At 41.9% G+C, this 26,962-nt stretch overlaps 2 protein-coding genes across 2 annotated transcripts in view; one reads left to right on the top strand and one right to left on the bottom strand.

Moving 5' to 3' along the window:
• The window catches only part of LOC145935602 (uncharacterized), a 177,090-nt gene that overhangs the window by 130,382 nt on the left and 19,746 nt on the right, over positions 1-26,962 (top strand). The window lies entirely within an intron of this gene.
• On the bottom strand, positions 438-25,085 carry C15 (homeobox protein C15). Its single transcript, XM_083037089.1, has 3 exons — positions 23,225-25,085; positions 6,868-7,096; positions 438-2,183 (listed from the first exon to the last, which is right to left on the bottom strand). The coding sequence occupies exons 1-3, from the start codon at positions 23,976-23,978 to the stop codon at positions 1,937-1,939; spliced, it is 1,230 nt and encodes a 409-aa protein (XP_082893215.1). The 5' UTR covers positions 23,979-25,085; the 3' UTR covers positions 438-1,936.

Raw genomic sequence — 26,962 nt, 5'->3', positions numbered from 1 at the left:
TTGTAAACAGAATAAACTGACGCGCGTGTTAGAAAATAATGAGAAAGAATTGCTTCGCACAAAGTCCAATTCAATTATTAATCTCGCGATTTGAAACTTTTAAAATTGTTTAATTAAAAAAATTTTTTTTTAATAAAAGATTTTACTTTCACTTTAAATAATGTTTATTGCAATCGATATGCGATTAAAAGTCGAGATACGCGAGTGCAAAGAAATCATTAAGATTGATAATTATCCATGATGTATCACGGAATGAATCGCTGCCTATTATTAAGTTAATGCTGAAATTATTACTAATTGTTCCTGCGGTAATAGACGTAATTCCGGGCTCTTCCCACGCAATCCCAGTGTCGGCACGGTCGTTCTCGCAAAGATGTTATAATTAGATATAGCGAGGATTGTATAGCAGTTAAACCATTTTATATATGCATTTCAATTCTTTTTCTCGTATATACAACGTTACACGTACTTACATAACATCACATCGTTCGCTATAATAATATAATTACGACTGAACTCTTAATTTAAAAATATACATACCTAATCATATGACGACGACGACGACGATCGTATTGTGTGTGTATGTGTGTATGTATTTGATGTGTGTGTTGTAGCAATATATATATAATAATCATCATAATAATTTCGGGATATAATGTAATCTTGATTGCATTTCTTACGTGTTGTTGCGCAAAGTTAATATATACAGGACGCATATAACAATCAAAGAGAACGTACGCCATCGATACGTTGGCACGACAGCGCTTTTTTTTGCGTATACAAGTATATTTCATATCATACAAGTATAATGTCTAATTACAACTATGGCGCTTAATATGTACACAGATATGTCAACTGTTCCGTTAGGCCCGCATTCACATTTTTTATGATGGAAAAATATCTTTACTCGTGAAAAGAAAAATTAAATCTCTCTCTCTCTCTCTCTCTCTCTCTCTCTCTCTCTCTCTCTCTCTCTCTCTCTCTCTCAACAATATTCCTTAATAACCCATTATTCGTTAGTGCATTTACGATAAAATTTAGAATTTATCCGGCTCACATCCAGCGTGAAATGCGATGTTGAATGAGGATGTAAATACGGACCTTAGTCTTCGCTTTCGCAATCGATGATGCTTTCTCTCGACGCGATGCATAACGATGCAGAGCTTCCCTTTAGAAAAGACCGAGTAGGTCAGTACGGTGGGGACATTATCGAAACGTCCGGATTTATTTGACGTGAGATCTGGAAATAACGCGTTCGAAGAGGATTTCTCTCACTCCCCGCGGCTCAATCTCGTCGAATCGAGACACGTACATGTCGATAATGTCGCGTAAACTGGGGGGTTAATTGCGACAATCTCATCTCGCGAGGAAGAACGGAAGACGCTTTTAATGCGATCCGATTGTGTTCGTACATGATAAATTCAGGACGATTATCGTGTCGTATCGACGATATATCGGCCGCGCGGCTGCTTAACTGCTTAAACCGTGACGATATAATATGGCAAAATCTCGGAGCTGTCTAAATACAGCTTCCGAGAGTACGTGCTGCGTAAGGCAATGTACAATAATGTGTTCGATTTCGCGGTGCTCTTTAGGACGTTCGTGTTCATGGTGGTCGCCTAAATATCGTAAGGCAGAAGGAAGGCGATGCTCTAGAGTGTAGCCTACGTTTCGTAATTATATTCTAGAAAAAAAACAGAAAAAATCTCTATCGTTGTTACCTTATATATCGATCGGTCGATGAGCGAATGAGTGTCCCGTCGTGTTCTCGTGAAGCGAATGAAGGAACGGAATGTGTACATAGATCGAAATTGATGAGAGATACGAGCGGGATATATCGATATATCTCCGACTCGTTCCGACTTTTCCTTCCGATCTGATCCTCGTCGGACGCGACGATTCACTCGGCGAGACTCTCTCGGTTCGCCGTCGCGCTTCAGCAAATTGGCTCGGCGAGAGGCTGCGGTGGACCATAGGGGGAGGCCCACTGGCCCACCCCAGGATGGGTCAATGCCGTCGCCGACGACTGTTGCCTGCTGTCCAGACTGGACACCGGCGCGCCACCCGGATGTCCGGATACTGTCGTCGGATACGCCACCTTGCCGAGGGCCTCGGCCTGCAGGGACAGCATCAGCCGATTCGCGGCCTGTCTCTCGGCCTCCCGCTCCTCCGCCGTTTGTCTCCTGCAACACAATCGAGCGACGTTGTTCCGGATTAGTTTGTCGGTTCAGAATCGAAATCGTTGACATTGCGTCATGTGAGAAAAATCGTATTTTTTTTGTAAAGAGATTTGATTTAATATGTAATTTTAATCTAACATCAACTTTGATACCTTTGAGCAGGATTTGATTATTCGGTTATCGCGACAAGTGCATATTTTCTATTTTTGATTATTCGTAAAATCAATTAAATATTTCAGATAGGAGTTTAATTAACGTATAAATAAACTATTATGTGTCACGTGTCGTTATTAATTATTTATATATAATGATCCGGTGATAGAAATAGCTTCCGTATATATTTTCATTTCAAATACTATTTTGTTCCATTTTTGATCAATATAGCTAAATTGACTATCGCTTGCCACATTCGGTATTAAGCAAGGGCGACTTGCGCGGAGCATGCTCGGAGAGAGAGGAAGCGAGGCGGAGTAAAGGACGGGGGTGAAAATAGAGTGGCGGTCGTTGGGGCGGAAAACAGAAGACGGATGTAATAAAGTTAATTCAATTCGTCACTATGGCGGGAAGCGGCTGCCACCTTGCCACAGGGTGGCTCGCGCGATGTCTGTTTTCTAGCGATAAGTCTATTAGGACGCCGCAAAATGGCCGACTCGTTTGGTATAAGGTCGATAGAGCTTGCGCACGGGATCACCCAAGTGTTTTGGTGAACAGCAAACATTTTTTTTATCATATCACAGTGTGTTAACTTTGTCAAGAATATATATGTATTTTTTTATTCAACCCCTATTTTTTGGATCGTAAAAGACAATTTTTAAAATTATTTATATTGCTAGGAATCGCGAATAACGCGTCTATAATCCTAGGATTTGCCTAGAACGCTGCAGTTTTGACGAAGAACGAGCTCCGACAAGAACGAGCTTCCGTGACAGAACGAAGCCGATGGAAGGCGAGCTAATCCCGACGTTTTCCTACAACTAACACAGCGGCGCGCGATCGTTATAATTTTCTAAAACTGGTTCTCCTCCTGACGGTAATGCCCGTGGACCTCACTAAAGACCGGTGGCGCGGACGCCCGTGTCCTCCTCACGAATTATGCCGCGTCCCGGCCTATCGCGGCGCAGGTATCTCGTTGACCCTCTTTTTGCCCGCCTTTTTTGGCCCGCGAGTTGAGCAACACGATCCGACAAACAACTTCCTGTAATTTTCTTCGCCCGATACGAGTATTAACGAGCTACCCGGTGGTATCGCGCTCGCTGTTTCGAAATTTACCTTTCCGATTCCCGAAAGTCGCTGGTCCCGAGCGTACTCTCGAGCCTCCACTTACTTTGATATCGTAATTCTTGTTTATCGAATCAAATCTCCTTAACGAGCGTACGTGGTCGCTAAATGAGACTTTACATAAAGTAGCAGCTACACATTTAAACATTCAACGTATTAAAAAAAAACATATAAGTTCTCGCGTCGATTTCTAAAACATCTGCAATAGAGACATTTAGTATCCCTTTATTTATATTTAAAAAAAATATAACAAAAAATTCGCTCCGGATTTATTTTATCATCTCCGCTGGTGTTTTAGAGTTAATTATTGCTGTCGCGGAAAGTCGAATGAGTAACGGTATGAATCACATCGCGAAAGAGTATAATACAATTGAAAATAGAAATGGAGCGAAAATTTAACTCGCGGAGTTATCGCTTTTATCAGCTGTCCGTGACGATTGAATCTCGCTCTCGCCGTCGCCCGTCTCCGAAATCCATTGCGGCTACGCCATTGTGGCAGTGACAGGTGCACCTACGCCTCTGCAAGTAATTAACGTGGTTAGCGATTAATAATTGACGACACCGTGCCGATTACATTTTGCAGCCCCCGACGCAGCCTCGCCCTATCCGCTGCGGCCGGCATAACCATATTCTCTCGCAACCTGGGACACATTACTCTTATCTTTATACTTTAGCGCGTGCTCTCGATGTCCGATATGGAGATCGACTCGCGGTTCTTTCGCTCTAATTAATCCGTCACGTTTCTGTCATCGATTCGTAATTACTTCCATTTTATTAATTATTAAAGTAGTTTACAGAGATACACATGGGAGATCTTGACACTTTTACAATTTCGCAATATTGTGTCAAAACTGGTAAGACTCTATTGGGGGATGTTTTTGTGACAACAAAAAATTTGCGCGAATTGATGGCAATTTTCGTGTATTGGATTTCAATTGAATTTCATTTATGTGAAAAATATGTTCAATATTTATATGACATCATATGATAGATATGAATGTATGTTAAGCATGTCGAGAGAGAAAAAGATATCCGTAAATTATCTTGATTATTATAAAGCTGCGTTCTTCTTCCATATCATCTTTATATACTTTTTCGCCGAAAGTGTCTCGTGAAACGGGAACAGATACGAGCTGTAACAAGTCGTCGAATGAAACTCTAATCATCCCGGATCGCGACGCGCGAATTATTCGCCGATTTTTTTTTTTTCTTACGCGCTATCTGCTGTATTAAACGCTCGCGATATATCGTCGTGCCTGCGAATCGTGTTTGAACGGTTACCGGCCTGATCCTACACTGTAACCGATGAATGTTTAACGACGCGGAGATCAGCTGGGGTCGAAGCGGCCCGGCAGAAATCGAAACGATTCAGCCAACGGAGATTCGAGAACGTTTGACAGTTTAAAAGCCAAGAAGCTCTCTCGCGGAGGGGCTGAAAGAGGTGACCGGGGGAGAGAGAAAGAGGGCGAACACGCGGAGGATTGGCAGTCAAAGCGGCGGCGAAGAAGGGCAGGAGGGCTGGGGGAGAGGGTGAGGGGGACAGACAGGGTGCGCGCGCGACGGAAGGGAAGAGACTACATTATGTACGGGACAGGGCTAAGCTGTTAGGTATCTGAATTATTGAGGCCGAGTTATCTCATCTCTGCCTACAGTCATCTCGTTACTTTAAACGCAGCTGCACACCGGACCGAACCGCGCACTCGCGTCGCGTTAAGACTCCGCGTGCTTATGCGCGCTTTGAAGAAGACTCACCTTCGAATTCCTCGACGATTTTGTGCCTGTCGATCTAGACAAGCTCGAATCCTCTATCCGCAGTTTTGCCCTATGCGAAATAAGCTGAGGGAGAAAGAGGGATTTCTCGTTGAATAAAAAAAGGTGGAAAGGGAGCAAGTAAGAAAAAAATTCCCCGAAAATTACATCCCCCTCTTCCTCGAGATTTTTATTTCCATATATTTCTGCGATGCGACTCTCTTCTCTCTCTACAGGAAAAGTCCGTCGTGCGCGCGCGGTGACGCGTTATTGATCGCGCGTATGATTACCCTGTCGTGCGTGCGTCTTTAATTAAAAATGATGTACTTGTCACTCCGACGTGAAGTTAACTCGTCGTAACATTCTAGACAAATGTACCTGTCACGGCGATAACGTTCCGTCGAGCGTACCGAGACAGATAACGCGTGTCGTCGGATTCTAAATTGAATTTCACTCGCTTGCGACGACAAAAAACTTCACACTCTCTCGTCTCTCCTATATGCATATGAGATACGTGGAGCGAGATAACGTCTCTGACGAACTTGCGTCCGTAATCCGAGGAAATGTAGAACTTGCCCTACGGTTTTCCCTTCGATATCGAGATATTAGATGTAGAAGTTACTGAATTACGTAGTAATAAAAAATAAAAAAAAAATAGAGAGTCGGCATCGGAATCAATTGATTTTTGTTCTAATCCGCGTTTGAAAACGCACGCTGTCCGCGAGCTGCGTGTTTTAATAGATAATTGTGTCTACATTGCATGTATAATTTTAAGTCGCTTCGATACCGAAAGTAGATCGGAGAATTGAATAATGACTGCAACTAAATCCGTGCACAGATTCGCGGCAATTAAGTAATTATCACAAACGAAATTAGAAATGTTCATATTTTAACCCCGCCGTTTCGAGCCACACAGTGTCACGTAGTGACAACACCAGTGTAAATAGCGCGTTGATTAAAATTGAAAGAATATTTGATTCGCGAATTTTCTTTTTCGAGAAGGAGACATCGACGAGGAGTGATTCTAATCGCGACGTTCGCGTCGCACATCGAAAATTTAAACTCCGGAATTTAATCCCATCGACAGACTGTCGCGCCAACGCGACAAATACACGAGTAAACACAATCTCTCTCTCTCTCCTCAGGAACTTTACCGCTTTATCACCGCGCGTTCGTAGAAAATGATCCAAGGACTCCACAGCGCGACGACGATTTTAGAAATTCTGACGCTGGCCCAGAAACAGAGACAGAGGGATGGAGAGACAAAGAGAATCCTCTGGAGAATGTCGTCAGGGCCCTGTCTCGCCGCTCAGACGCGCCCGGTATCGGAGAGCCGCGCTACGAACGGGTCCTCTCCGTCCTCCTTTTTATCTAAATGACGTGTTTTCGTCCTCCCTTATCTTGAAGAGACTCCAATACATTTGACTGCCAATGCGTTTACAGATATACGCGTCAGGCCGCGGCTAACCCGTTATTAACATTCCGAGCGCGGTTTCCAGCTCGCGTTTCGCTCCTCCTTTTCTCCCCCTTTCTCTCTCTCTCCGGAAGATGCATTCGCCGTGGAAACAACGATCGTTCGAGCAACAAATGATCGTTGCTAAACGATTGGCGCTATAAATCACCAGGGTCTTTCGTGATAAAATATATTGCCTCGACTTACCTCCATTTCGTCCGCCTGTTTTGGAACCAGGTTTTCACCTGCGCGTCCGTCATCTTCAGGGATTTGGCCAACGCCGCCCGCTCGGCGGACGCCAAGTACTTTTGTTTGTGAAAACGCTTCTCCAGCTCGGCGATCTGCAGCCTCGTGAAGCTGGTCCTCGGTTTCTTCCTCTTCGGCGGCGTCCGGTTCTGATAGGGATGACCGATCCGCCTAGGAAACGCTCCGGCCACTAAGTCAAGAAAGAGGAAAAAGATTGTGAGGTTGATATACTATTTTGTCGATAACATTCTATCGCTATTAGGTCAGCATCTTTAAATGTAGGAGCGTTTAAATCAAACAGCTTGTCGATACGTTTAAAGAAATCTTAATTGAAGTGACACATAACGCTCTATGTACGGAAAGAAATTTACTGGAAATATAAGGAACTGTCAACGAGAAATGTGTCGTGTCATAAAGAGATATGCCGGCGTTTTATTATTCATATACTCTTCCATATCATTACGATATTAATGTGAGATAATCGATGGGGTTTGTACTAGATAGACTGACAAAGTTTTTGACGGACGATATCGTAATTTACGTTCGTCGAACATCGCTCACGCTTAATATCCGTTCGTTCCGTCTTCTATTATGCCCCGATGGAGCCGGCTATCGGTGTCATTAAGCACTTATCTCCCTTGGCGTATTGGCGTAGTAATAGCGCGCGAGTAACTACGTTAAACGCCGCGTGCGAGCGAATGGATTTGCATATGTGATGAGAAAGTACGCGAGATTATTAGCAATCTTTCACGAGGATACCATCAGGCCGGATACCCAATAACCCGCGCGACCGAGTATCCGCGAGTTTGCGAGAGCAAATCGACGCTTCTCTATCAAATCCCTAATGGATTAAAAGGACGGTATATCCGAGGAGAATTCGTACGTTAAAGTGAATTTAGCGATTGCGTTAAGAAGCTCGACGATCCACGTTTCCGCGATTGCGCGTTTCATTCTCTCTGCCTCGCCAAGGGGGGCTTCGAATTATTCGCCGAATTAATTAGGAGGAATCGCGATAACGCGGGAATGTAATCTCGCGCCGTGGATTATCGCGAATCATGTCTGCGTCCGAACGAGCTTCGTATTTATAAGAAACAATCGTCGACGTACTACTTATTTCGAATGCAATTTCGAGACGGAGGGATATATATTCAACGTACAATAACGGCCTACATTTCCAACTTTGATTTACTGCTAAATAACACGAGTAATACGCTCCAGGAACCCCTCTTATTACGGCCTCCCTCTTCCCTCTCCCTCTCCCTCCCCCTCACGAACTCGATCCGAGGATCGCGTGCGTTTAAGCGATATTTATACGAATACACGAATGAATGTCGGATATTCTATCGAGATACATTTCTTTCCTTTCGACGCGACAGCGCCAACGCGAAAGAAAAAAATAAGAGAGAATTTTCTGCCGAGAAAATACGATACATATACGAATTAACCGAGAGTATCTCTTCTCTTGCGCATTTCTCGTCTCCCGCATAATTTGCTGCAAAACCGAGTGGAATCATCGTTATAAGGGGTAAAAGGGCCATCGAGCGAATATTATCCCATTACGCGCCCCCTTTTTCCGCACCCCCGTTTTACCCCTTTATCGCCGGCTTCTCGTTCAGAAATAGATCTCATCTCGAACGATCCAGATAATAATCTCATTTTAACGCGTTCATTCGCGATTTCCCTCATCGATCTATAAACGTCAAAATCAGACGAACCGCGATACCTCACGCTTATTCTCCGTAAAGTAATTAACTACCTATAAATAAATATCTCTGACAGATCTCCTTAAATGTATTCAGGAGGAAAAGGGGGACGGGGGGATAAAAAAAAGAGGATAAAAAATGCGCCCACGCAATTAGTCATCGTCCGATCAATTTTCACTCGATTCGCCTCGTGATTTGCGCGAAATGCATGATTTATACACCATATGTAATCAGCGATCCGCGATTACGCTTCGAGGCGCGTGTATACATATACAAAACATGCACCCGCGACATAATGACTACAATTGATAAATGATTCGAGAGAGACCGCACATCGGGGGAATATTCGCCCGATTGATTTCTCACAATTGCCCCGGTGCAATATGTCGATGCGGCGACGTGCGAGCGAGCGGGCGCGCGCAATTATGATGATACGCGGCCGAGCGTCATCATCATCTTCGTCATCATCAAGAAAAGAACCGACCGCACACACCATATTTCGCTCTCTCTTTGTTCCCGCGCGACCACTCGCGACCACCCGCGTAATTCGCGCGCGAGCTTCGACCTCACATTGGCCTCTCACATTCTTCTTATCCCGCTCGCGCGCGAAAGGCTCCCTTGCGTCATCGTTCTTGCGCTTATTAGGACGATATAATCGCGTAGAGTAGCTATTATACTTCGTTATATTATCGCGGCGTATTAGACTAGCGCCAATGCGGTTTCTCTCTTACATATACATACACATATTTTCCCTCTCTCTTATAATCCACTCGTAATTACCTTCGCGAAATGATCAGACGCACACCTGTACAAGGATTCGCAAAAGGTCCGACCAAACTTTCATGACATGGATGAGATGATGGAAACGTTTGACGCAAATGAGGATAATATCCATATTTCTATAAAGATAGGAGCTTATATTTCTTTAACGGGAGCGATAATGGGACGATTATCCATCTTCTGATCAAGTTATCGAAGTAACTAAAAGATTAAAGAATACAAGAAAGCGATATATTATATTAATGATTTTTTTTATCGCGACAAATTGTCGATCGTTGTCTGCTACACGACATTGACGCGTTAAATACGCGTCATTTATGCTTCTTTTCTTATTAGTTTTTTTTTTATTGGTGATATCTTGCGAGTCTATGGACACAGAATCGTCTCGACGATGTTTACTATATCGAATAGCACATACGATCGATGGCGAAGAATTAATTAATGGCGTTTGTTACGAGGCGAGGAAGAGGAACGGCCTCCGCCAAAGTGACCGGGAACTTTTGATATCGAGAAAGGGGGAAAAGAGAGATGCGACCGTCTCGTAAAACCAATTAGACCTCCTCTCTGCCAGCCATAACTCAGCGTTTGACGATAACGCTCTCGATTCCTGTTAATTAACTGCGTTTAAGGCGCCGCTTGTTTCCAATCTGACGACATTCAAACGTGGACGTGGACTCGCATCGCGGCCAGGTATTAGAAAGCAAATCTATTAAGGATTAATGAAATTTTGCGTCGACTCGTTTCTCGAAAAATATAAAGCCGAGAGAAAAGAAGACGTGTATATTCGTCTTTGTTTGTATTCTTACGAAATTGCTTCGTGTTTGATCGCGCTTTCGTGTCACATTCGACGATGTCGTTGTACGAAGTCGCCATGGTTTGCGTGTTTAACGACGGTTTAGTCGTCGCGATTTGTCAAACGGTTAAAGCGCGACTTCGGAAATACTTTGCCGTCGAATCTTTGTGTTCACAACTTCTGCGTCGACGATTCCCGACGCTAAAAATTACTACCATCGAAGTAATACTTTCGAAAGGAGAAATTTTTATATTTTTAAAAGAAGGAGAAAGACGAGATAGAACAAAGTATCATAATATAGAGTGGTTTTTTATTATGTAGCGAAGAAAATAAAAGACATAATAAAATTAATATCTCATATTGTTTAGAGATAAAATATTAAAATATTTTATTGGATATTGTGTGAAATATTGCTTAAAAAATTAAAAGCATGTTTCTCTACTTATCGAAAAATTATAGGCTTTCAAAAAGAGCGCATTAAATTGCAAATTACACGAAATATAAAATTTATTGCAATGTGGTAATTCTGTTCGATATAATAATTTGCAAAGTGTTTCATCCGCAGAAAACTCTTATGTAAAGTTACGTTAAGTTAGATAAAGACATTCAGTATTTTTATTATCATCGAAATCTGGTCATCGCTTTTATTATGATAATTCAAGTATTATCGCAGCAGTAGTGAGAAATTCAAGCTAGAGTCGAAGGTTTTCGTATTGCCAAGTAAGAAATATCACGAGAAAGTATGTTCACCAGAAGACTAATGTAAGGGCATGTTCGGGGGTGGTCGTAAAAACAAGATGGCGGTACGTCGCCGTAAAATGATCAACGTAAATAAATGCGAGCGCACATACACAGCCTCCTGGAAAAAGTCATCGACGTATTTTCAGTTCGCATTTAAAGATTTGCCAACCTTTTGTATACTCGTCAAGCGAAAACGCCGATCTTTAATTTCTATCTCTAATCTCCGTGCAACAATTATCGTTAATTTTATCTATAATTGATACGTTGGGGGATATATCCTATTTGTCGATCGCTATTATGTATTTTCGTTAATTGGTACATCACATCCAAAATACTCATCGCGCGTCGATTAATCCGCTCGGTGATTTCAGTGACTTCGATACAGAAATGTACATTATAAAATTAACCAACTAATAGTGAAATATAAAAATAATTAATGGCGATTCATCGGTTCATTCTCTTAAAAAGTGCCTGGACAAACTGTCCATCAACTAATTTTCATTATTTCGAAGAATTTATGAAAATATCGTATTCTCTTCGTATAATCTGCAAGTTTCGAATTTTTAGCTACTGTAACAATATAAGGAAATCTCTGAAATATAACTCTTTTTTTGAGATGACGGTAATCGCGTCAAAAAATCTCTACAAGCTTTCGATGCAGCGAGAGAAAAAGACGGAAAAAATCTAATCAAGATTGGTAGATTTTCCACGAAACGGTTTCGTCTTCGGTGACCTACTGAGCTTGTATCATAACCTTTGTCGACGACGATGACGGTTCCTCCCGCGACCGAGAAAGAGACCAGGCTTGGAATCATCATGGATGATGCAATCGCGCGTCGCTGTCGCACAGCGGCGAACTTAGAGAAAGTCATTATACTTTGAGCACGATCTGCCTGGTAATGGAGTTTGCGGCCTTCAAAGTAAATTGTTTTTCTCGTGCGCAGCGCGAGATTCCACGACAACCGCGGTCGAAGTCGTTGAAGAGGAGAAGATCCCGCGGCTTCTCTCTGTGTTTCGCGCTCGAGGCACTTGTCGCCAAACCTCGACCCGAACCCTCTTAATCCTTTCGAGATAATCCTGCGAAGCGCTCTGTTTATCCTCTTTAGTTCTCGAGTTAATAGTTTTCGAACATATTTCACGGTCTGCGTAAATTCTTCGTCTTCTTTATTTTCGTAGTCTCGATCGTAGCTTTTCTTAATTTTTTTTATTCCGACAATTTCCGTTTCTATCAAATTTATTTTAAAAATCAAAATTAAAATATAATAAAAGATAATTCGACCGCGCGAACTCGTTACTTTTTCGCTCGAAAGCTCAATAATTATTCCGTCGAGATGTCCGTCCCGCACGTGGCTTCTTCAGGTCTTAATTGCACGGACGCAAAGTTGTGAACTCGGCGGGATCCATAAATGAAATAAGGATGCAAAACACGCCGAGAGGTATCGCGCTCGCTGAGGATAATAACACCGGGAGTCTCTCTCTGGACATGCAATTTCAGATGCAACGCTATCCGTAGCTGCATCTTTATGAGGGATTTGCTAAAAGTATCGCGTCGAGCTTCCATCCGCTGCGAAATCTACACGTATTTAGAAAATGCCGATATATGTTTAAACATACACGCACGCATCGTCGACAAGGTGTAATTGAACCGACGTAGCAGACAGCTAAAGGGCACTAAACGGATTCGTAGAAAGCATATTCCATTCTATAAAATTACCTTCTACAACCCTCGTCTAAATATCGCCGTCTTAGACACGTTTCCCGTATGTTTGTCTCGCTCAACCTCGGCTTCGCCACATTTGGTCTCCCCTTTTCTATCTCTCGACAATCTAGTGCTTGCCTCGAAGAAATACACTTTCCTAACGAGAGATTAATAAGGATTGATATAAGTTTAGTTATCGTCGGATGTTTGTATTTGATGAAAAGAATAAACGTGAGAAGAATAAGCTATCCGTTTTACGAGCGCGCGATTTCTATCGGATAAAGAATAAGTGGAATATTGTACAATATTTCCAACAGCGCGTACTGGTTTGTGCGTTATTGTAGGTGAAATTAGATGCCCTTTTCGTAATTAAAGCCGTTCGAGGAATCGCGGCGAAGCGTTACGCGGTGCGGGCCTGCAAAGGATAAGTGTATACGATAATGGGAGTGCTGGTGCTTTGTTAGTACTTAATTAGACGAAAGAGAAGGGGAATGAAAACTAAACGTTTCCTGGAATGTAAATTCGATGCGCTTCCAATCGTGAAAATTGTTCGAGATATGCCGATAAAAGATACACGTTTTATAGTCTTTAAACTATGTTACTCTCGATCTTTACGGGGGAAGGTTAATGAAATGCATTATTTCTCGCCGGAAGAAAAATTTCCACGAAAGAGATATCTCGTTTCCTGCCGATATTTTTCTCACAACATGAAGCGACGAATTCTTCAGCGCTTCTTCGTCTTTTGCACTTATTTTATCTCGCGTCTATTTGTCCGATTGATTCCTTATTTATAACGATTCAATATGTATACATATACATATTGTATAAAGATCAATGTAAATGTGATAAAAATATTCCAGAGTGACAGATTTTTTTTAACCAAACGTAAGATTAATTACTTTGTTTCGGTGTGTTACACATTTTTTACGGTGCTAAGATAAGATCTCCCGTTCGACAAAATTTGCGCCTCGCGCCTAAAGATTTAATTAACCGATCGTTATGTAACGTTGAAAACTTTTCCAACTTACAGAGAAGGGACTCGTCTCGCGTTCGCGTTTCTCGCGTCGATTGGAAAAGGGAGATGTGAGAGTCGCGAGCACCGATCATTTCTCAAACTCTATAACTTGATATAGACTCCCTCTTCCCTCCATCCCTCTCGACCTGGGTGGTAAACGGAGGAGCGAGAAAACTGCGGTGCCTTACATTATCGATATTACGAGGCGTCGATAAAAAATCGCATAAAATTAAGCAAGCTCTCGCACGTGTTCGCGATAAAATTCAATACCTTTAGCCTATGGGTATCTGCCAGTGGTTCTCAGTGGCATCTCTCTGCTTTTTCGCCGTCAAAACGAACGTTTAATTCGCCGGTGAACATTTTTATAGAGAGTTGTTACGAGAGATTTCGGGAGGATTCGCTACAATAAAGTCATAATTGTACGCTCAGATCTTGTTGTTCTCAATCTTTAATTATCCTATCTTTAAATTGATCAAATACAGCACGCTTGACGTTAATATTTTAAATATAATAGGAGAGAGAGAGAGAGAGAGAGCTGTCATTATACGTATTTTTTATACATTTTTTATATGTTTTCTTGTTTTCGTCGAGTATTTATTCTCGCATGTCGCGAGAACCTAATACGTTCCTCCCCCGAGTTCTAAATAAGACCGAATTCGCTGTATTATTTAAAGTAACCCTAAAGTAAGACCATCATATATATTCTAAATGTATCGTAAACCGCAGCGTGTATAAGTTACCCCGTATTCTCATGCGCGCATAGGGATAAACATCTCGTACGCGTTTCATCGATTCAACAGCGCGTTAATTATAATATCTCCTCACATTTTTTTGACAGCGCATTTCATTATATTTTTATTATTCGATTGCTACTAGTTTTAAGAATCTTCTAAATTCGCAATGAGTCAGGGGGCTTAATATCTTATTTATAAAAATGCTTGGATCGCTTGCCATCGTCACACGATTAATTAAATCACGCTATAGATAATATTCGAGGAAATACGAGAGATTCGCGGCGGATTTGTCAGTCACGTCCATACGTTATATGACGAGCGGCAACGGCGCGATCAAGGTCTACCGAAATTCGCTCTGACGTGCCACCGAAGACCCGACGGCAAATCCCACCGATTTCTCCGGGGACTGGAAAAAAATCGCGAATGATATGCCGGAAACCGTAACGTCCCGGCGGCGTTCGCCCCGTACCCGCGATAAAATATCGTCAACGTGCGGCCCCCGACGCGTTTTTTCGACGTTTTTTTTCGACATGTACCGGCCAAAAGATTCGCCGCCCGCTGCAGGTCTCTGGGGATGCGTTCGATCGACGCGAGAGACAGGAGAGGGCAGATTCCGGCCGATTTCTCGTATATCTCGCACGCGAGCCACTTTGTTTCGCGAGTGGCCGGTCAATCAATCGATTCTCCCTCGTTTGAAAATATCGCGTTTTGCACGCGCGAGTGTCCGAATCGCGTTCCTTTGTAAACACAGCCGGTGTCGAGACCGATGAGTTGTTACGTAGCGTAACGAAGCCTGAGACTTTCGAGTTGCTTAGGAACGGAATCGCGAATATTGGAGTAGAGGAGCAATATTCGTAATTTACCGCGAACATATTTTGTATTGTAGTAGTTGTAGTAATATTTTATGTTGCGCTCTAGAAATTATATTATACTTCACCGAGCAGAATATAGAGGCTCGATAAAGTAAAAACAAAAAGATATAGCAGAAAATATTATAATAAAAATAATGCAGAAAGTAAAAGGAAATATTAGAAAAATACGTATAAATGAAACAAAAGAACAAGCTACATAAAAAGGAAATACACAAAATTTATAATGAAAAAATCTAATTAAATGAAAGAATGATTAAAGAAACTAAGACTGATTAGTGTGAAACGCGTGCAAAATAAATTAATGATTTAGATTGCAAGTTCTTGTCGTTCGCTAATTTCGTAAAAATGTGAAATGTCCTTTAAATTGGATAGAGGGACCATTACGTCGAAATTGTGTACCACCTCGTAAACCTCGTAAAATACGACGAGAACGATCCGATTCGCCGTATCTCGACCCAAATCGGAATCGTTTCGAGATAACCGACTCTCGCTCTCTCGCCGTCTACGCGAAATAATTGTCTGCAGCGAAATTAAACTGAAGTCACGTTAATTATATAACTCCCCCGCGCCGTTGTTGGGCAATGTTGGGGGTCCAGCGCAAATGCGCGACCAGCGAACGCGCGAGAGGAACGAGAGCGATGATGGACGAGCGCGCCTGACCTTACGGGGGCTGCCAAGCTCGCCCAACGAAATCCCTAACTCAACGCTAACTCGATCAGTCAACGCCCACCGTTGGCCCGCGCCGTTGCTCGGCTCTAATCTGCCTCCAGATTAATTACTACGTAATGCCAGCCTGAATAATTATCGTTTCTACGGAAACCCGCCCGCGCCCATATTCGCATACGTGCTCTCCTTGCGGTATTTTCTCTGCCTCTCTCTTCTACCTCTCGCGTTTCCCCCAAAATGTGCAAACGTACATCTATACGTATATGTAACATCTGATTCTATTAAGTTCTATTAGATTTAACGAGTAATTTTGCAGACAGATAGAGAGGAGATAGAAGAAGATGCGATATATTTAATAGAAATAATTTAATTATGTTTTTATCTATCTAACTGAAAATTATAATCATTAAAAACTGTTGAGAAAATGCTTTAAGCGGTTGCAATAGAAAGTCCGTTGGCTCGATTTTACAGTATTTCACTTGTACAAGTGCGAATGCAATTACGTTTTACACGCATCGTTTGTTGCGATTACCGTTTCTTCAAATATAAGACATGTTTCCCTTCTCTTCAAACTTTTTACTGCGATAATAAAGTGCAAACTTTAACAAAAGATATGAAACATAATAGAAGTAATTGTACTGCATATTTTTGCATTCTTACATTTTATGTAATTTATATATTAATTTGCTATTAATAACTCTTGCCACAGATAATAAATTAACTTTTTTTGCGAACAATCTGAATAATTCTGTTATTAATTTTCGCGTCCATTAACAGATAAATATCTTCTCCTTCTCAAGTGAACACAATTGAAAGATAAACATCGTCTAGGAAAAAATAATTATTTGTAATTTTCGAATTGTCGATTTGCAATAAATAAATCGATATTTTGGAGAAGACAATATCTGTATTTCTGAGAGAGAGAATATATATATTTCATGAATATATATTTATATTAATTTCTTTATTATTATATTTATATATGTATTATTTTTAAATTATTTTATATTTATTATTATTTTAAAATTTATCGATTTTTATATTAGATTCTCCGATGCGTGTGTGTATCGTCGAATAGCTCGGTGATGTGGGAGCGGACTGTCGTGAACCGAGTACCGTACAGGTCAATTGCCTCCCATGTTACGCTTCCGCTAGAAGCGATCCGAAAAATTAAATGCGCATCTAGCGCACTAAATAGCACGGCATAATCAGAGCTTTCGATGCGAGTGTAAATTACAGTAATACTGGGAAACGTTTTTCCGCGCCTCGCGGCCGTTCACAGCCGAGATTGGCACAAGAAATATATATATATATATATATATATATATATATATAAAATGTGCGAATATGAACTACCGTAAATCACAGTCCAGTCCCTCGTGCAAAAAGATCCGCGATTAATATCCATCCGACCTTGAGCCTCGGCAGCGCGTTTCTCGATATATCCGACCTCCAAAATTTCCCATTTCTAAATAGCTAATAAACAGGCCCCTACCGTAATTCGTAATAATTCGTATCTACCGCTCCGCTACCGTCCGCGGCCACCGAATTCGCCGTCGAATCGAGAACAAAACGAGCACGTATATACATATGAACGCATAATTTCTTTCTTTTTTTTAACTTCTTAAATAACCCTACCCCGTAATTTCTAATATTTCATTGAAACACGAGGAAAGCACGCTCGTGCGGGAGTATGTGGCAAGTATGGGGCCCCGGGGGCCGCCGAAATACATATTAGAAATTGCGGGTTTTGCGGGCTACCGCATCTCTCTATATACGTATAGCACACTTTAATTCATTCGTATACACATTCGCCTACGGACATATATATATATATATATATATATATATATATATATTTGGACAATTCCATCCGCCGCGGCATCGACGGATTCTGGTTTTCAGGTTTCGGTCACGCGATGCCTTTTTTCTCTGTTCCCGGTACCCGCTTATCTTTGGGCCCGAGGCACCGATACACCGCGCCGTTTTCTGTACCTTCGTGTGTTGTCGGTCGTATAAGCTAACTTTCCGAAGCTGGGAAGAAGACCTCATCTCCTCTCTTTCGTTCTCTCTATATCTCTCTCTCTCCTGCGGGATAGTTTGCCTCAGAAGAGTCGACGGCGACGATTCGATCGATCCTTCCTGGATCGGAGAACGCACTGGGGATTTTTTTTATACGCGTACAATATCGTCTCGAGTGTACATTGCGATCGTACACGCCATTACGTAAGAGGAACCGGTCTTGCTCGTCTGCAAAAAAAAAAAAAAACGAAAAAAAATAGCTCTCGAAACGAATTCGCCGCGCACGTCCGCGTTTCGTGCCATTGTGCCGTAACTGTTTCCCAGAAGGGCGCAAATCAGAGAAGTAATATGCGGACGTAAAAGTGCGAAGGCCTAATTATTATTGAACGCCTCTTTCTCTCTTTCTCTCTGTCCGCGCAGAGCGTACATTGTAGAAAATTACTGTTGCGAGCCCGCAACAGAGCAAGTTCCAAACTCCGAGATGGGTCCACAGACTCATCGCCCGAGGATCCATCATCGGACCCGCTCTTTGGCCGTTGCGTGGTAACTACAATTGAAGAGTTCAATTAGAAACCGGTCCGGGTTAGCCGAGAGCTAAACAATTGAGACAATATATACAGTCGGACTGTAGAAGATGTCGAAGATGCGTTCGCGAGGCGCTCTAGTTCTAAAGAGCTCACAATCAGTCTGATGATCGTCATTTTTGTTACATCTCTGAATATTCAAAATTCCAGCTAAAGGAGCTGCTTATTGATCATGCATTCCTACGTGTAGTTTGTGCGCTCTCTTTGTGTAAGATAAATTTAATAAGCCGTGGCGAAACGCGAAGCAATAGCGAAAATGTGAATTTTAATAAGTGCAATTTCACGAGCTTAATCTTCGCATTTCTCGGCGCTGTTAGAGTTGTTTTTAATAGGATTCTTTATTCGCGACCCACTCTCGATTTACCATTTCGATTAATCGGTAGTCAATAAAGTGTCGATTTACTGAAAATAGAATGCATTCTGCCGAAATAATTCTACCTTTCGCGAGATCTCGATATGTCTTGTCAATTAATTGGCGATATAAAACTGTATTCTCGAAAGTAAATTCGTGCTGTTAACGGACTATTTTTTCAGAATAAGAATTTAATCACGTATTGTGTATGAGATTTTTAAATTTTTACGAAATTCACTATTTTTTTACGCGACAATCGCATAAGTTATTGTAATCGTCAAAGTGCATTTTTGAGGAAGAGAAGTATGACTCCGAAGCATTCGTAGAATCGTTTGAGGCTATTTTTAACGACGAACGCATTCTACCAGTCGCATTGGCGTAGTTCTTCAGGCTCGTTTTGTCTCAGGTTGTGTTGATTTTCCTTTCCGGAAAATTATCGCGCGTAAATTAGGGTCCAAAAGCAATAAACGATTGTCATTATCACAACAACAGCGAGTAATGCATGTATTAAGATTTTGTGTCACTCGTAAAACACGTAATAAGGTACATGGTATCCAAAAGATAATGAGAACTGATACAGAAGTACTGTATAAAGATAAGAAATGTGTTATTATTTTACGCGACTTGAGTCATCATTATAAATATACTACTATTATGAACCATTAGATATGTAAATTATCTATTCCGCTTATATATCATTTATATTCCAGTTATATGCATATTAATTATTGACTCGATTGAGCCAAAGTTGGGTTAAAATATAATAAAATTAATGAATTTATATATCGCGCTATATAGTCGATTAAAAAGTTGAAACGAATAAATTTGAAGTAACAACAAAAACAACAGTACCACTCCTTCGTCTGCTTCGTTTCGCGAAGCTACGCCGGTGACTAAACAGCTGGAAGAAGCTATTCGGCTTGCAATCAGAGCGAGACGATTATGTCAAATCGGCAAGATTGTTTCTCCGGAAGATAAATTGCAATCTGCTTTCGCGATAATAGTTATATGTCTGAATTTTATTAACGCTTTGTTTCGAAAAATTTCTTCTCGAATTCGATTTGTTTCTCTCATCGTTTCACGACGTCGCGTTGAAAAACTCCTAGATATGTGAACGTAAAGAATCAACGTAATAATGTTGATGAAGAGAATCGAGCGATTAAGATCTCTGCTTATAATTGTTTCGGATTTATGTAGCGCGACGTCTTAATCGCGACGCGGCACTTCCGGTCCCGACCCTAATCGAGTGCGGCGTGTCATTTCAGTGTCAAAATGACAGATAGCAGGAAGTAATTGAGGCAAAGAAGCACAAAGCAAATAATGATACGGTTTACCCTTCGCTCGTCAAGTGAAACTTTATGCGCGCTTCTGTACTTTATATCCCGCGAGTTAAATCACTTTCGGAAAATGTGCGTCACGATCGATCCGACGAAAACACCCCGTTCCGATCGCCGTAATATGTCAAATAAATGGCAGCACAAACGCAATTAGCATTTCCGCCTCGTTTCGAGCGCGATTGCGATGTAAATAAACGACTTTAATTATTCAAAGTATATATGCGTCGTACATGATTTTTTAATTATAATTTCACGTATATCGATCACGTTATATTTAAAAAAAAACTGCTTGTATTGTGTATATTATGCATATATTAATATCCGCGTCTTATAAGGAAGTGCTTTCTCCTGCGATCTTAAATTATAATCTTCTTAAGCAAAAATTATAATGAGACGCCTTTTTTTTGACAAGCGTTTAATCTTTCACGCACGTCGTGTCTTTGCAATTGATTTTTACGATATCTACGATCGAAAGAAAATTCGCGATATCTCCAGGATTATCCCTAACTGCAAAAATTGTATTGTGTCGATCGACATTCGCAGAATAGTAGACATGTATAAAAACGTATACATTTGAAGGATTATTTCGTTTCATTGCGTGTCGATGCTCCTCTCTCTCTCTTTGGCAGGCATTAAGCGTACTTCGAACAAAATAATCGGGCGGGAGAATAATGTTGCTCGTACGCATAAATACATTTCACTCACGCCACGCGAGTAATAGCGGGTTTCATTACCCGCACGAAAAAGTCGGCGCATTGCGGAGAGAATGTAAACGCTAATTATGTATTTTGCACGTACCTGTATTTTAACGTTTTACACTTTTATGTCCCTTTGCCCGTGTGCAATGATCGCGCCCGCGTAATGATCCCTCGGCTCAGCAACATTTCCCGTATATATCGTATTTCTCTCTCTCTCTCTCCCCCGATTAAAGCAAATTAAAATTATACCTTCTAAGAGAGTAGGAGACAGATATGTATTACGAGTTTAAATTGCTTTCGCAAATTACAGATATCTCGAAAGCACGCGGTGAAACACGAGGCACTTGGAGTAACAGAAAAAGTTTTTCCTTTTTTTCTTTTCGCGACTTAATCACGTTTATAAATTGTATACGTATGTTTGTACGAAATACATACAAAACTGTTGCATTTTTCATTGCTCTCGTTTGCGTGACGAGTGACTGATATTTTGCGCCATTTGCATTGGATTAAAACTCCTGATTCTGAGTTCTCGAAACTCTCTCTCTCTCTTCTTTCCGCAGTGTATATAATATAATATCGCCGAATAGAAATAGAAATTAGAGATCGCCAGGATCTAACAAGTCGAAGAGAACAAAAAGGGTTATCGAAGCTAGATAACGTAACGTGACGACTTCGGCTTGTCCGCACCACCATTAAAGTGTCACTCGGTGTCTTCGACAATTTCGTACCGGGCTCTGATCGCGACGACGGCGCGAGTGAATAATTCGCCGCTAATACATAATTGATATCCTCTATATACGGTTAGCAGTCGCGAAGTGCAGTAATGACACCAAGTAGAGACCCATACCTCTCTCTAGCCCGGTCGCCGTCTAAAGATATACCCATCCCAATTAGAGGAATTGACATCGGTGATCGCCGACGCCGACCGGGAACGCCTCTCGTCGTTCTCTCTTTCTCTGTCTCGTTCTATCGTCTCGCTTTATATTTCGTCACTCGATTCTCATCGAACGGCCGGTTCAATCCCCGCTGGGATATATAACACTGGGAATTAATAATATCTGACAATCTCGCTAATTGCATAAATTATCTGTTCCTTCTGCATCATGTAAGTGAGACATATAATTCGATCGAATATATATATATATATATATATATATATCACATGCACGATCGTTATCTCGCCGCGGAGATAGTATAATAATATAATGGCGAGAGAAATAAGTAAAGCAATTAATGTTTCAGGCAGTTTTCAATAGCTAATATCTTTTTTTCACCAAGATATCGCACCGTAGAATATAATTACGCGAATTATACATTTATGTAAAGCCGATATTTAAATAACTGCCGGCGAGAGAAAGAGAAAAAAGAGTGAGAGAGAGAGGGATACAAATGTATCTTTCATTAGATATATGTTTTTTGTTAAATGAGCATATTTTTAAACTATCCAATGTATTTTTAAGTTTTATTTTCAACTTATCTAGAGCTGTGTGTGTGTGAGAGAGAGAGAGAGAGAATCTAATAAAATTACGACGCTACTTTGGACTTCATTGAAAATTAACTAAGACACTTATTCATCTTTATTTTAAAACGACGCTACTTTGCGCATTACGATAAATTAATGAAGATCGATAATACAATGTACATTGAAATATCGCTATTTCGTAATTAAAAACGTGATTTGAAGAACTCTCTAGTGGAACGAAATGCTTAATTTTAATTTTCTCTCTTGCTACTCTCTCGAGAATATTTGAAACGTCATTTACTCGAGACAGAATCATCTCGCTTCAAAATCAAGATACAACAACGAGATATATCAGTAGCAGTAGTCGATAACGATCTACATACGTTTATCAAAAGTACATCTTATTTTCATTTCGCAGCTGTAAAACTTTCGAGACTAAACGCACGTTAATCTGACAAGGAAAATTTTCTCCCCTCCACACACGCAATGTTGATTTTACATTGCATTAATATTAACTAAATGTAAATTTATGAATTTAATTCTGAGAAAAGAGAAAGTGAAGACGAAGAAGAATCTTCGCACGCGAATTTCTTTTAAGGATTATACCGAGGGATCATCGAAGTTTCGATAATCGAGTTATTTGCTCGAAATAGAAATATTCAGGAGATTCGTCTGCTGACTGAGATAATAATTTTCGCAACATCAATTTTCTCATTAATAAGAAAGAGGAACTTAACACGTTTAATCTTCCAATTTATGCAATATATATATATATACATATAATCAGTTAATCCAGAGAATTATTATCTCTATATGTCAGAGCACACGCATGTCGCTAAATTACCTTATATACTATATACCTGCTAGTCTATCCTTGAGATGCGGATGCGGCTGCAGGGGATGCGCGGCGAGGTTCGCCAAGATGCTCGCCCTGTGGAGACCCGCCGCCGCGGCCTGTTGCTGACTGTGCTGGAGGGCCTGGAGGCTCCAGGGTGGTATCAGGGTTTGGGCAGGTAGAGCGCCGTTCGCGCCCGGTGGCCGGTGCGCCGGTACCCTTATGACCCCGCCGCCGGTGTAGATGAGATTGGTACCAGTAGGAAAGAGCCGGAAGGGAGCGAGGAGATCCGCCGCCGAGGCGCAGTGAATGGACGCGGACGAGTTGGCGCGAGTATCCGGTGTGCTGTCGTCGTCGTCCTTCTCCGACAGCTTCTCCTCGGCGTCGTGGCCCCAGGACCGCCTGCCATCGTCCAGGATGCCGCCTAGGGACGTCTGATTGTTGTTGTTGTTGTTATTGTTGCCCTCCTCCCAGGACCATTTTCTCTCCTTGTCGCTGTCCGGCTCTTCCGAGGAGCCCGGGCTTTTCGGAGGGTTCCGGATGCCGCTGTCACCCAGCAGACGACTTATGCTGAAAGGGTGGCTCCGGGAAGAGTCGTTCGGCAACGTTCTCGCGCCGGTTTGGCTCGGGGGCGGCGAAGTCGAGCACTCGGACGTCTCCTGGGACACGTGACGGCCGTCGTGGCTCGCGTAATTTCGCGGACTGCAGCTACGAGAATCCGAGTCGTCCACGTTGATCTCCTCCGTCGCGTCCACGTCGCTGTCGCCGCGTTCCGACATGGTCCCTCTTTCTCCTCGCGAGAACTCGGCGCTTGGTATCGGCTTCCGCGAGAAAAGATAATTTTACGTTTCAAACGGCGGGTGTCTTCATCGAGTCGTCTCACGCGGTTTACAGCGTTTCGCGAAACGAATGATGGTCGTGGAAATAAATGATCGGGAATGTCGGATGGAGAAGATTAATTCGGAGAGAGAAGTTTTTTTTTTCGGAGGACTAGATTACGATGGATTCAAGAGTTCGATGAGCGCGGCGAGCGTTTAAATTTATCGCACAACGAGTTTGATCTGGACCACCTAATAAATTTCCCGTTGAACGGCGGCCATTTTGTTTCTACGCATGTATACCGACACTGGTATCGTTTATATACACGGAAGAGAACTTACCGAGATATATTCATTTCTCCTCAAATTTTTTTCTCGCTAATTCACTGTCTTTTTCTCTCCACTCTTTTTCTCAACCAATTTGAGATGCAACATCCCAACGCGAATTTTCACTGATTTCGCTCACTGACTCGCAGCAATAACAATCCTGTCCGTGTCGATGCACCAATTCTGTGTCTTCAGAAACTAAAATCCATCCTCGAATCACGTCTCTTTTCCATAAGGCGAATCTGGAACCAACGAGCCTCTTTCGAGGCTGGTCTCTCTGTCATCTTGGACGAAGAAATGTCTCTCTGCTGTTTCGTGGGTCACTTTACGTCGATCGCAAACCGTATTGAGAAAATTCTTTTCCTCTCGAAAAAAAAAACCCGATCCCACCAAGTCCGAGTCTTGACAGATCTCAGTCTCAGATTTTAGAAACTTAACTTCTCGAGAACACTAGATGAAAGACTCTCGCGACGAAGGACTCTCGCACTTCATAAAAACATAACAGGTCGCGTTCGCCGGATCATCCGAACGGGGGAAACTCGTTCTCCGTTTAATCAGCGAAACTCGGAATCCTCGATGGTTTAACCGGAGCGCCGGCGAGTGCGTGATTCCGGATCGGTCGCGTCGAGAGAGACCAGACGTTGTGAGGGCACCGGTGAAGCCAGATGGTTTATCCCTACCAGGACGACGAGATGCGTCGCCGACTCCCGGCACCCGGATTCCGGGTAGCCTCGCCCACTGTTGGTTGTTCCAACCAATCCAACGACGACTTTGTACGCCCACGGACCCGCGCATTGGTCGCTGTTAAATTGATACCTATTTAACATTTGAGCAGAATGTTGCAGGCGCGATCGCCTTTTTCCCCTGTATTATTTATTGCTCGATCGTCGTGCCTCCTTTTTTCGCCCCCTTCTCTCGCAGTTTCCGCCGCTTCTTTCCTTCGCGTTTCTTCTCCTGCCGCGTTCTCCACGGACAGTCCTTATAGCTATCTCCTGCCCTCTTACTCTCTCACCGCGTCGCATCGAGTCGAGGAAGTGGCGGGACTTAATTACGGAGAATATTCTTACTACCCTCTCGCCCTCTCCTCTCCACCCTCTCTCTTTTCTTTTTTCTCTCGTTTGTTCATCCCGTCCTATTATCGTATCATGGGTGCCATGAGGAGAATGCAAGAGCAGCAAAGTTGCGTCTCTTTAATTTTAGATGTACGAGCGATATGTTTAGACGTATGAGAGCGGAAAGAAAAGAGGTGTCATTTATCAATACTTGTTTTTAATTCTTTTCCTCAAGAAAAAAATTTCTTTCTCTCTCACTTACTCATTCACTCACTTACTCTCTCTTATTGTCAGTGAAAACAAGGATCGCAAGAAGCCAATAACGAGATGATCCGTTATCCAATAATCCTGCTCCACTGTTATCCAACTCTCTTTCAACGTTATCTAATTATCCTTCGAGGTGCATGCCAACCGGTGATCCTTCTCAAGGGGGCGGGTCGATATCTCTTACCGGGAAGTTCCTTACGACCGATCGATTAGTCGCACCACCCCGTAGGGGTGGCTGTCCGACCGCGTAAATGCGCGGGCGCGTCCTTTTATATGAGCCGGTTTAAAATGGTGACTGTCGACAAGCTCGACCCGCCATTTTCCACGTCCTATCGAGAAAACGTATATCTTTCCCTCTAACCGAACGCAAGAGGAAGCGCTTTTTTTCGCACCCTTCTACGAAGAAGTTCTACGATCGAGTTTGCTGTATCAAATTTATCTTTACCGCAAAACGACGTTTGATTTATCCTTGCAGACTGCGATTAAATTGATGAAGGCAACAATTTTACATTTTATTTATAAAAAAAATTAATGATTTTTGACATATTAATTTCTAAATATATTCATAAAGTCAAATTGACCTCGAGGGTCAGTTCTCCGTTCATTTTACAATTAATATTTCTATAGATCTCATGTTTTTGCGTGGTACAGTCCAATTGATTAATTTGAGCATTACAAAAAAATTAATAAATAGAAATATAAAAACATGAATTCGAAGAATTCATAAATTTTCTAGGGAAAAAAATGATAAACTGGGCAATATTCGTGCGAATATCGCGTTGCGCAAGAATATTTCGATTGCCGATTCATTTGAGAGCAATCCACGGTTCGCCGTGGTGCGTTTGCGCAATAAACATTGCGGTACTTGCCGTAATAGCAACAAAATGATTCACCGCACACGTAGAGGCGACTGTCCGCTCTCTCGCCTTTTGCATTACACCGCCTCGCACGGAGCTCGCACTTTTCTAATGGTCAGAGCGTGTTATTACGTAGTGTTCATATTACACGCGCGATTTAAACTCTTAAGTATATAGAATGACTCAGGAGGAAGGATCGATACTGATGCATCAAGAATTTATTCACAAGGATTCTCTGTCCAAGTGTCTTAAAAATATTTTAAATAATATTTAAACAACGTTTGTGCCCACAATTTTTCTCGCAAAATTAAATTTTTATTTCTTGTTTGTTTTTCAAAATATTTTTCTTCCTATTTTTTTCTCTAGTTATATAAACTCTATTATAGAAAAATTAGCATTTTTGAATTATCGAAAAAAGTTAACAAATTGATCAATCAGAAAT

This window comes from Prenolepis imparis, unplaced genomic scaffold, assembly GCF_030444845.1.
Source record: "Prenolepis imparis isolate NDT839.2.m4 unplaced genomic scaffold, iyPreImpa1.0 SCAF_1, whole genome shotgun sequence".
Lineage (NCBI taxonomy): Eukaryota > Metazoa > Arthropoda > Insecta > Hymenoptera > Formicidae > Prenolepis > Prenolepis imparis.
The sequence above is the reverse complement of the archived record's forward strand: the minus strand, read 5'-3'. Positions and strand labels throughout refer to the sequence as shown.

Bases quoted from the DNA above. Each gene is read 5' to 3' on its own strand.
- C15 (XM_083037089.1), bottom strand. From the start codon at position 23,978: ATGTCGGAACGCGGCGACAGCGACGTGGACGCGACGGAGGAGATCAAC. The intron at 7,097-23,224 runs GTATATAGTATA...TTCTTGACTTAG, and splicing joins TCTCAAGGATAGACTAGCAG to TGGCCGGAGCGTTTCCTAGG. The intron at 2,184-6,867 runs GTAAGTCGAGGC...ATTGTGTTGCAG, and splicing joins AACAGGCGGACGAAATGGAG to GAGACAAACGGCGGAGGAGC.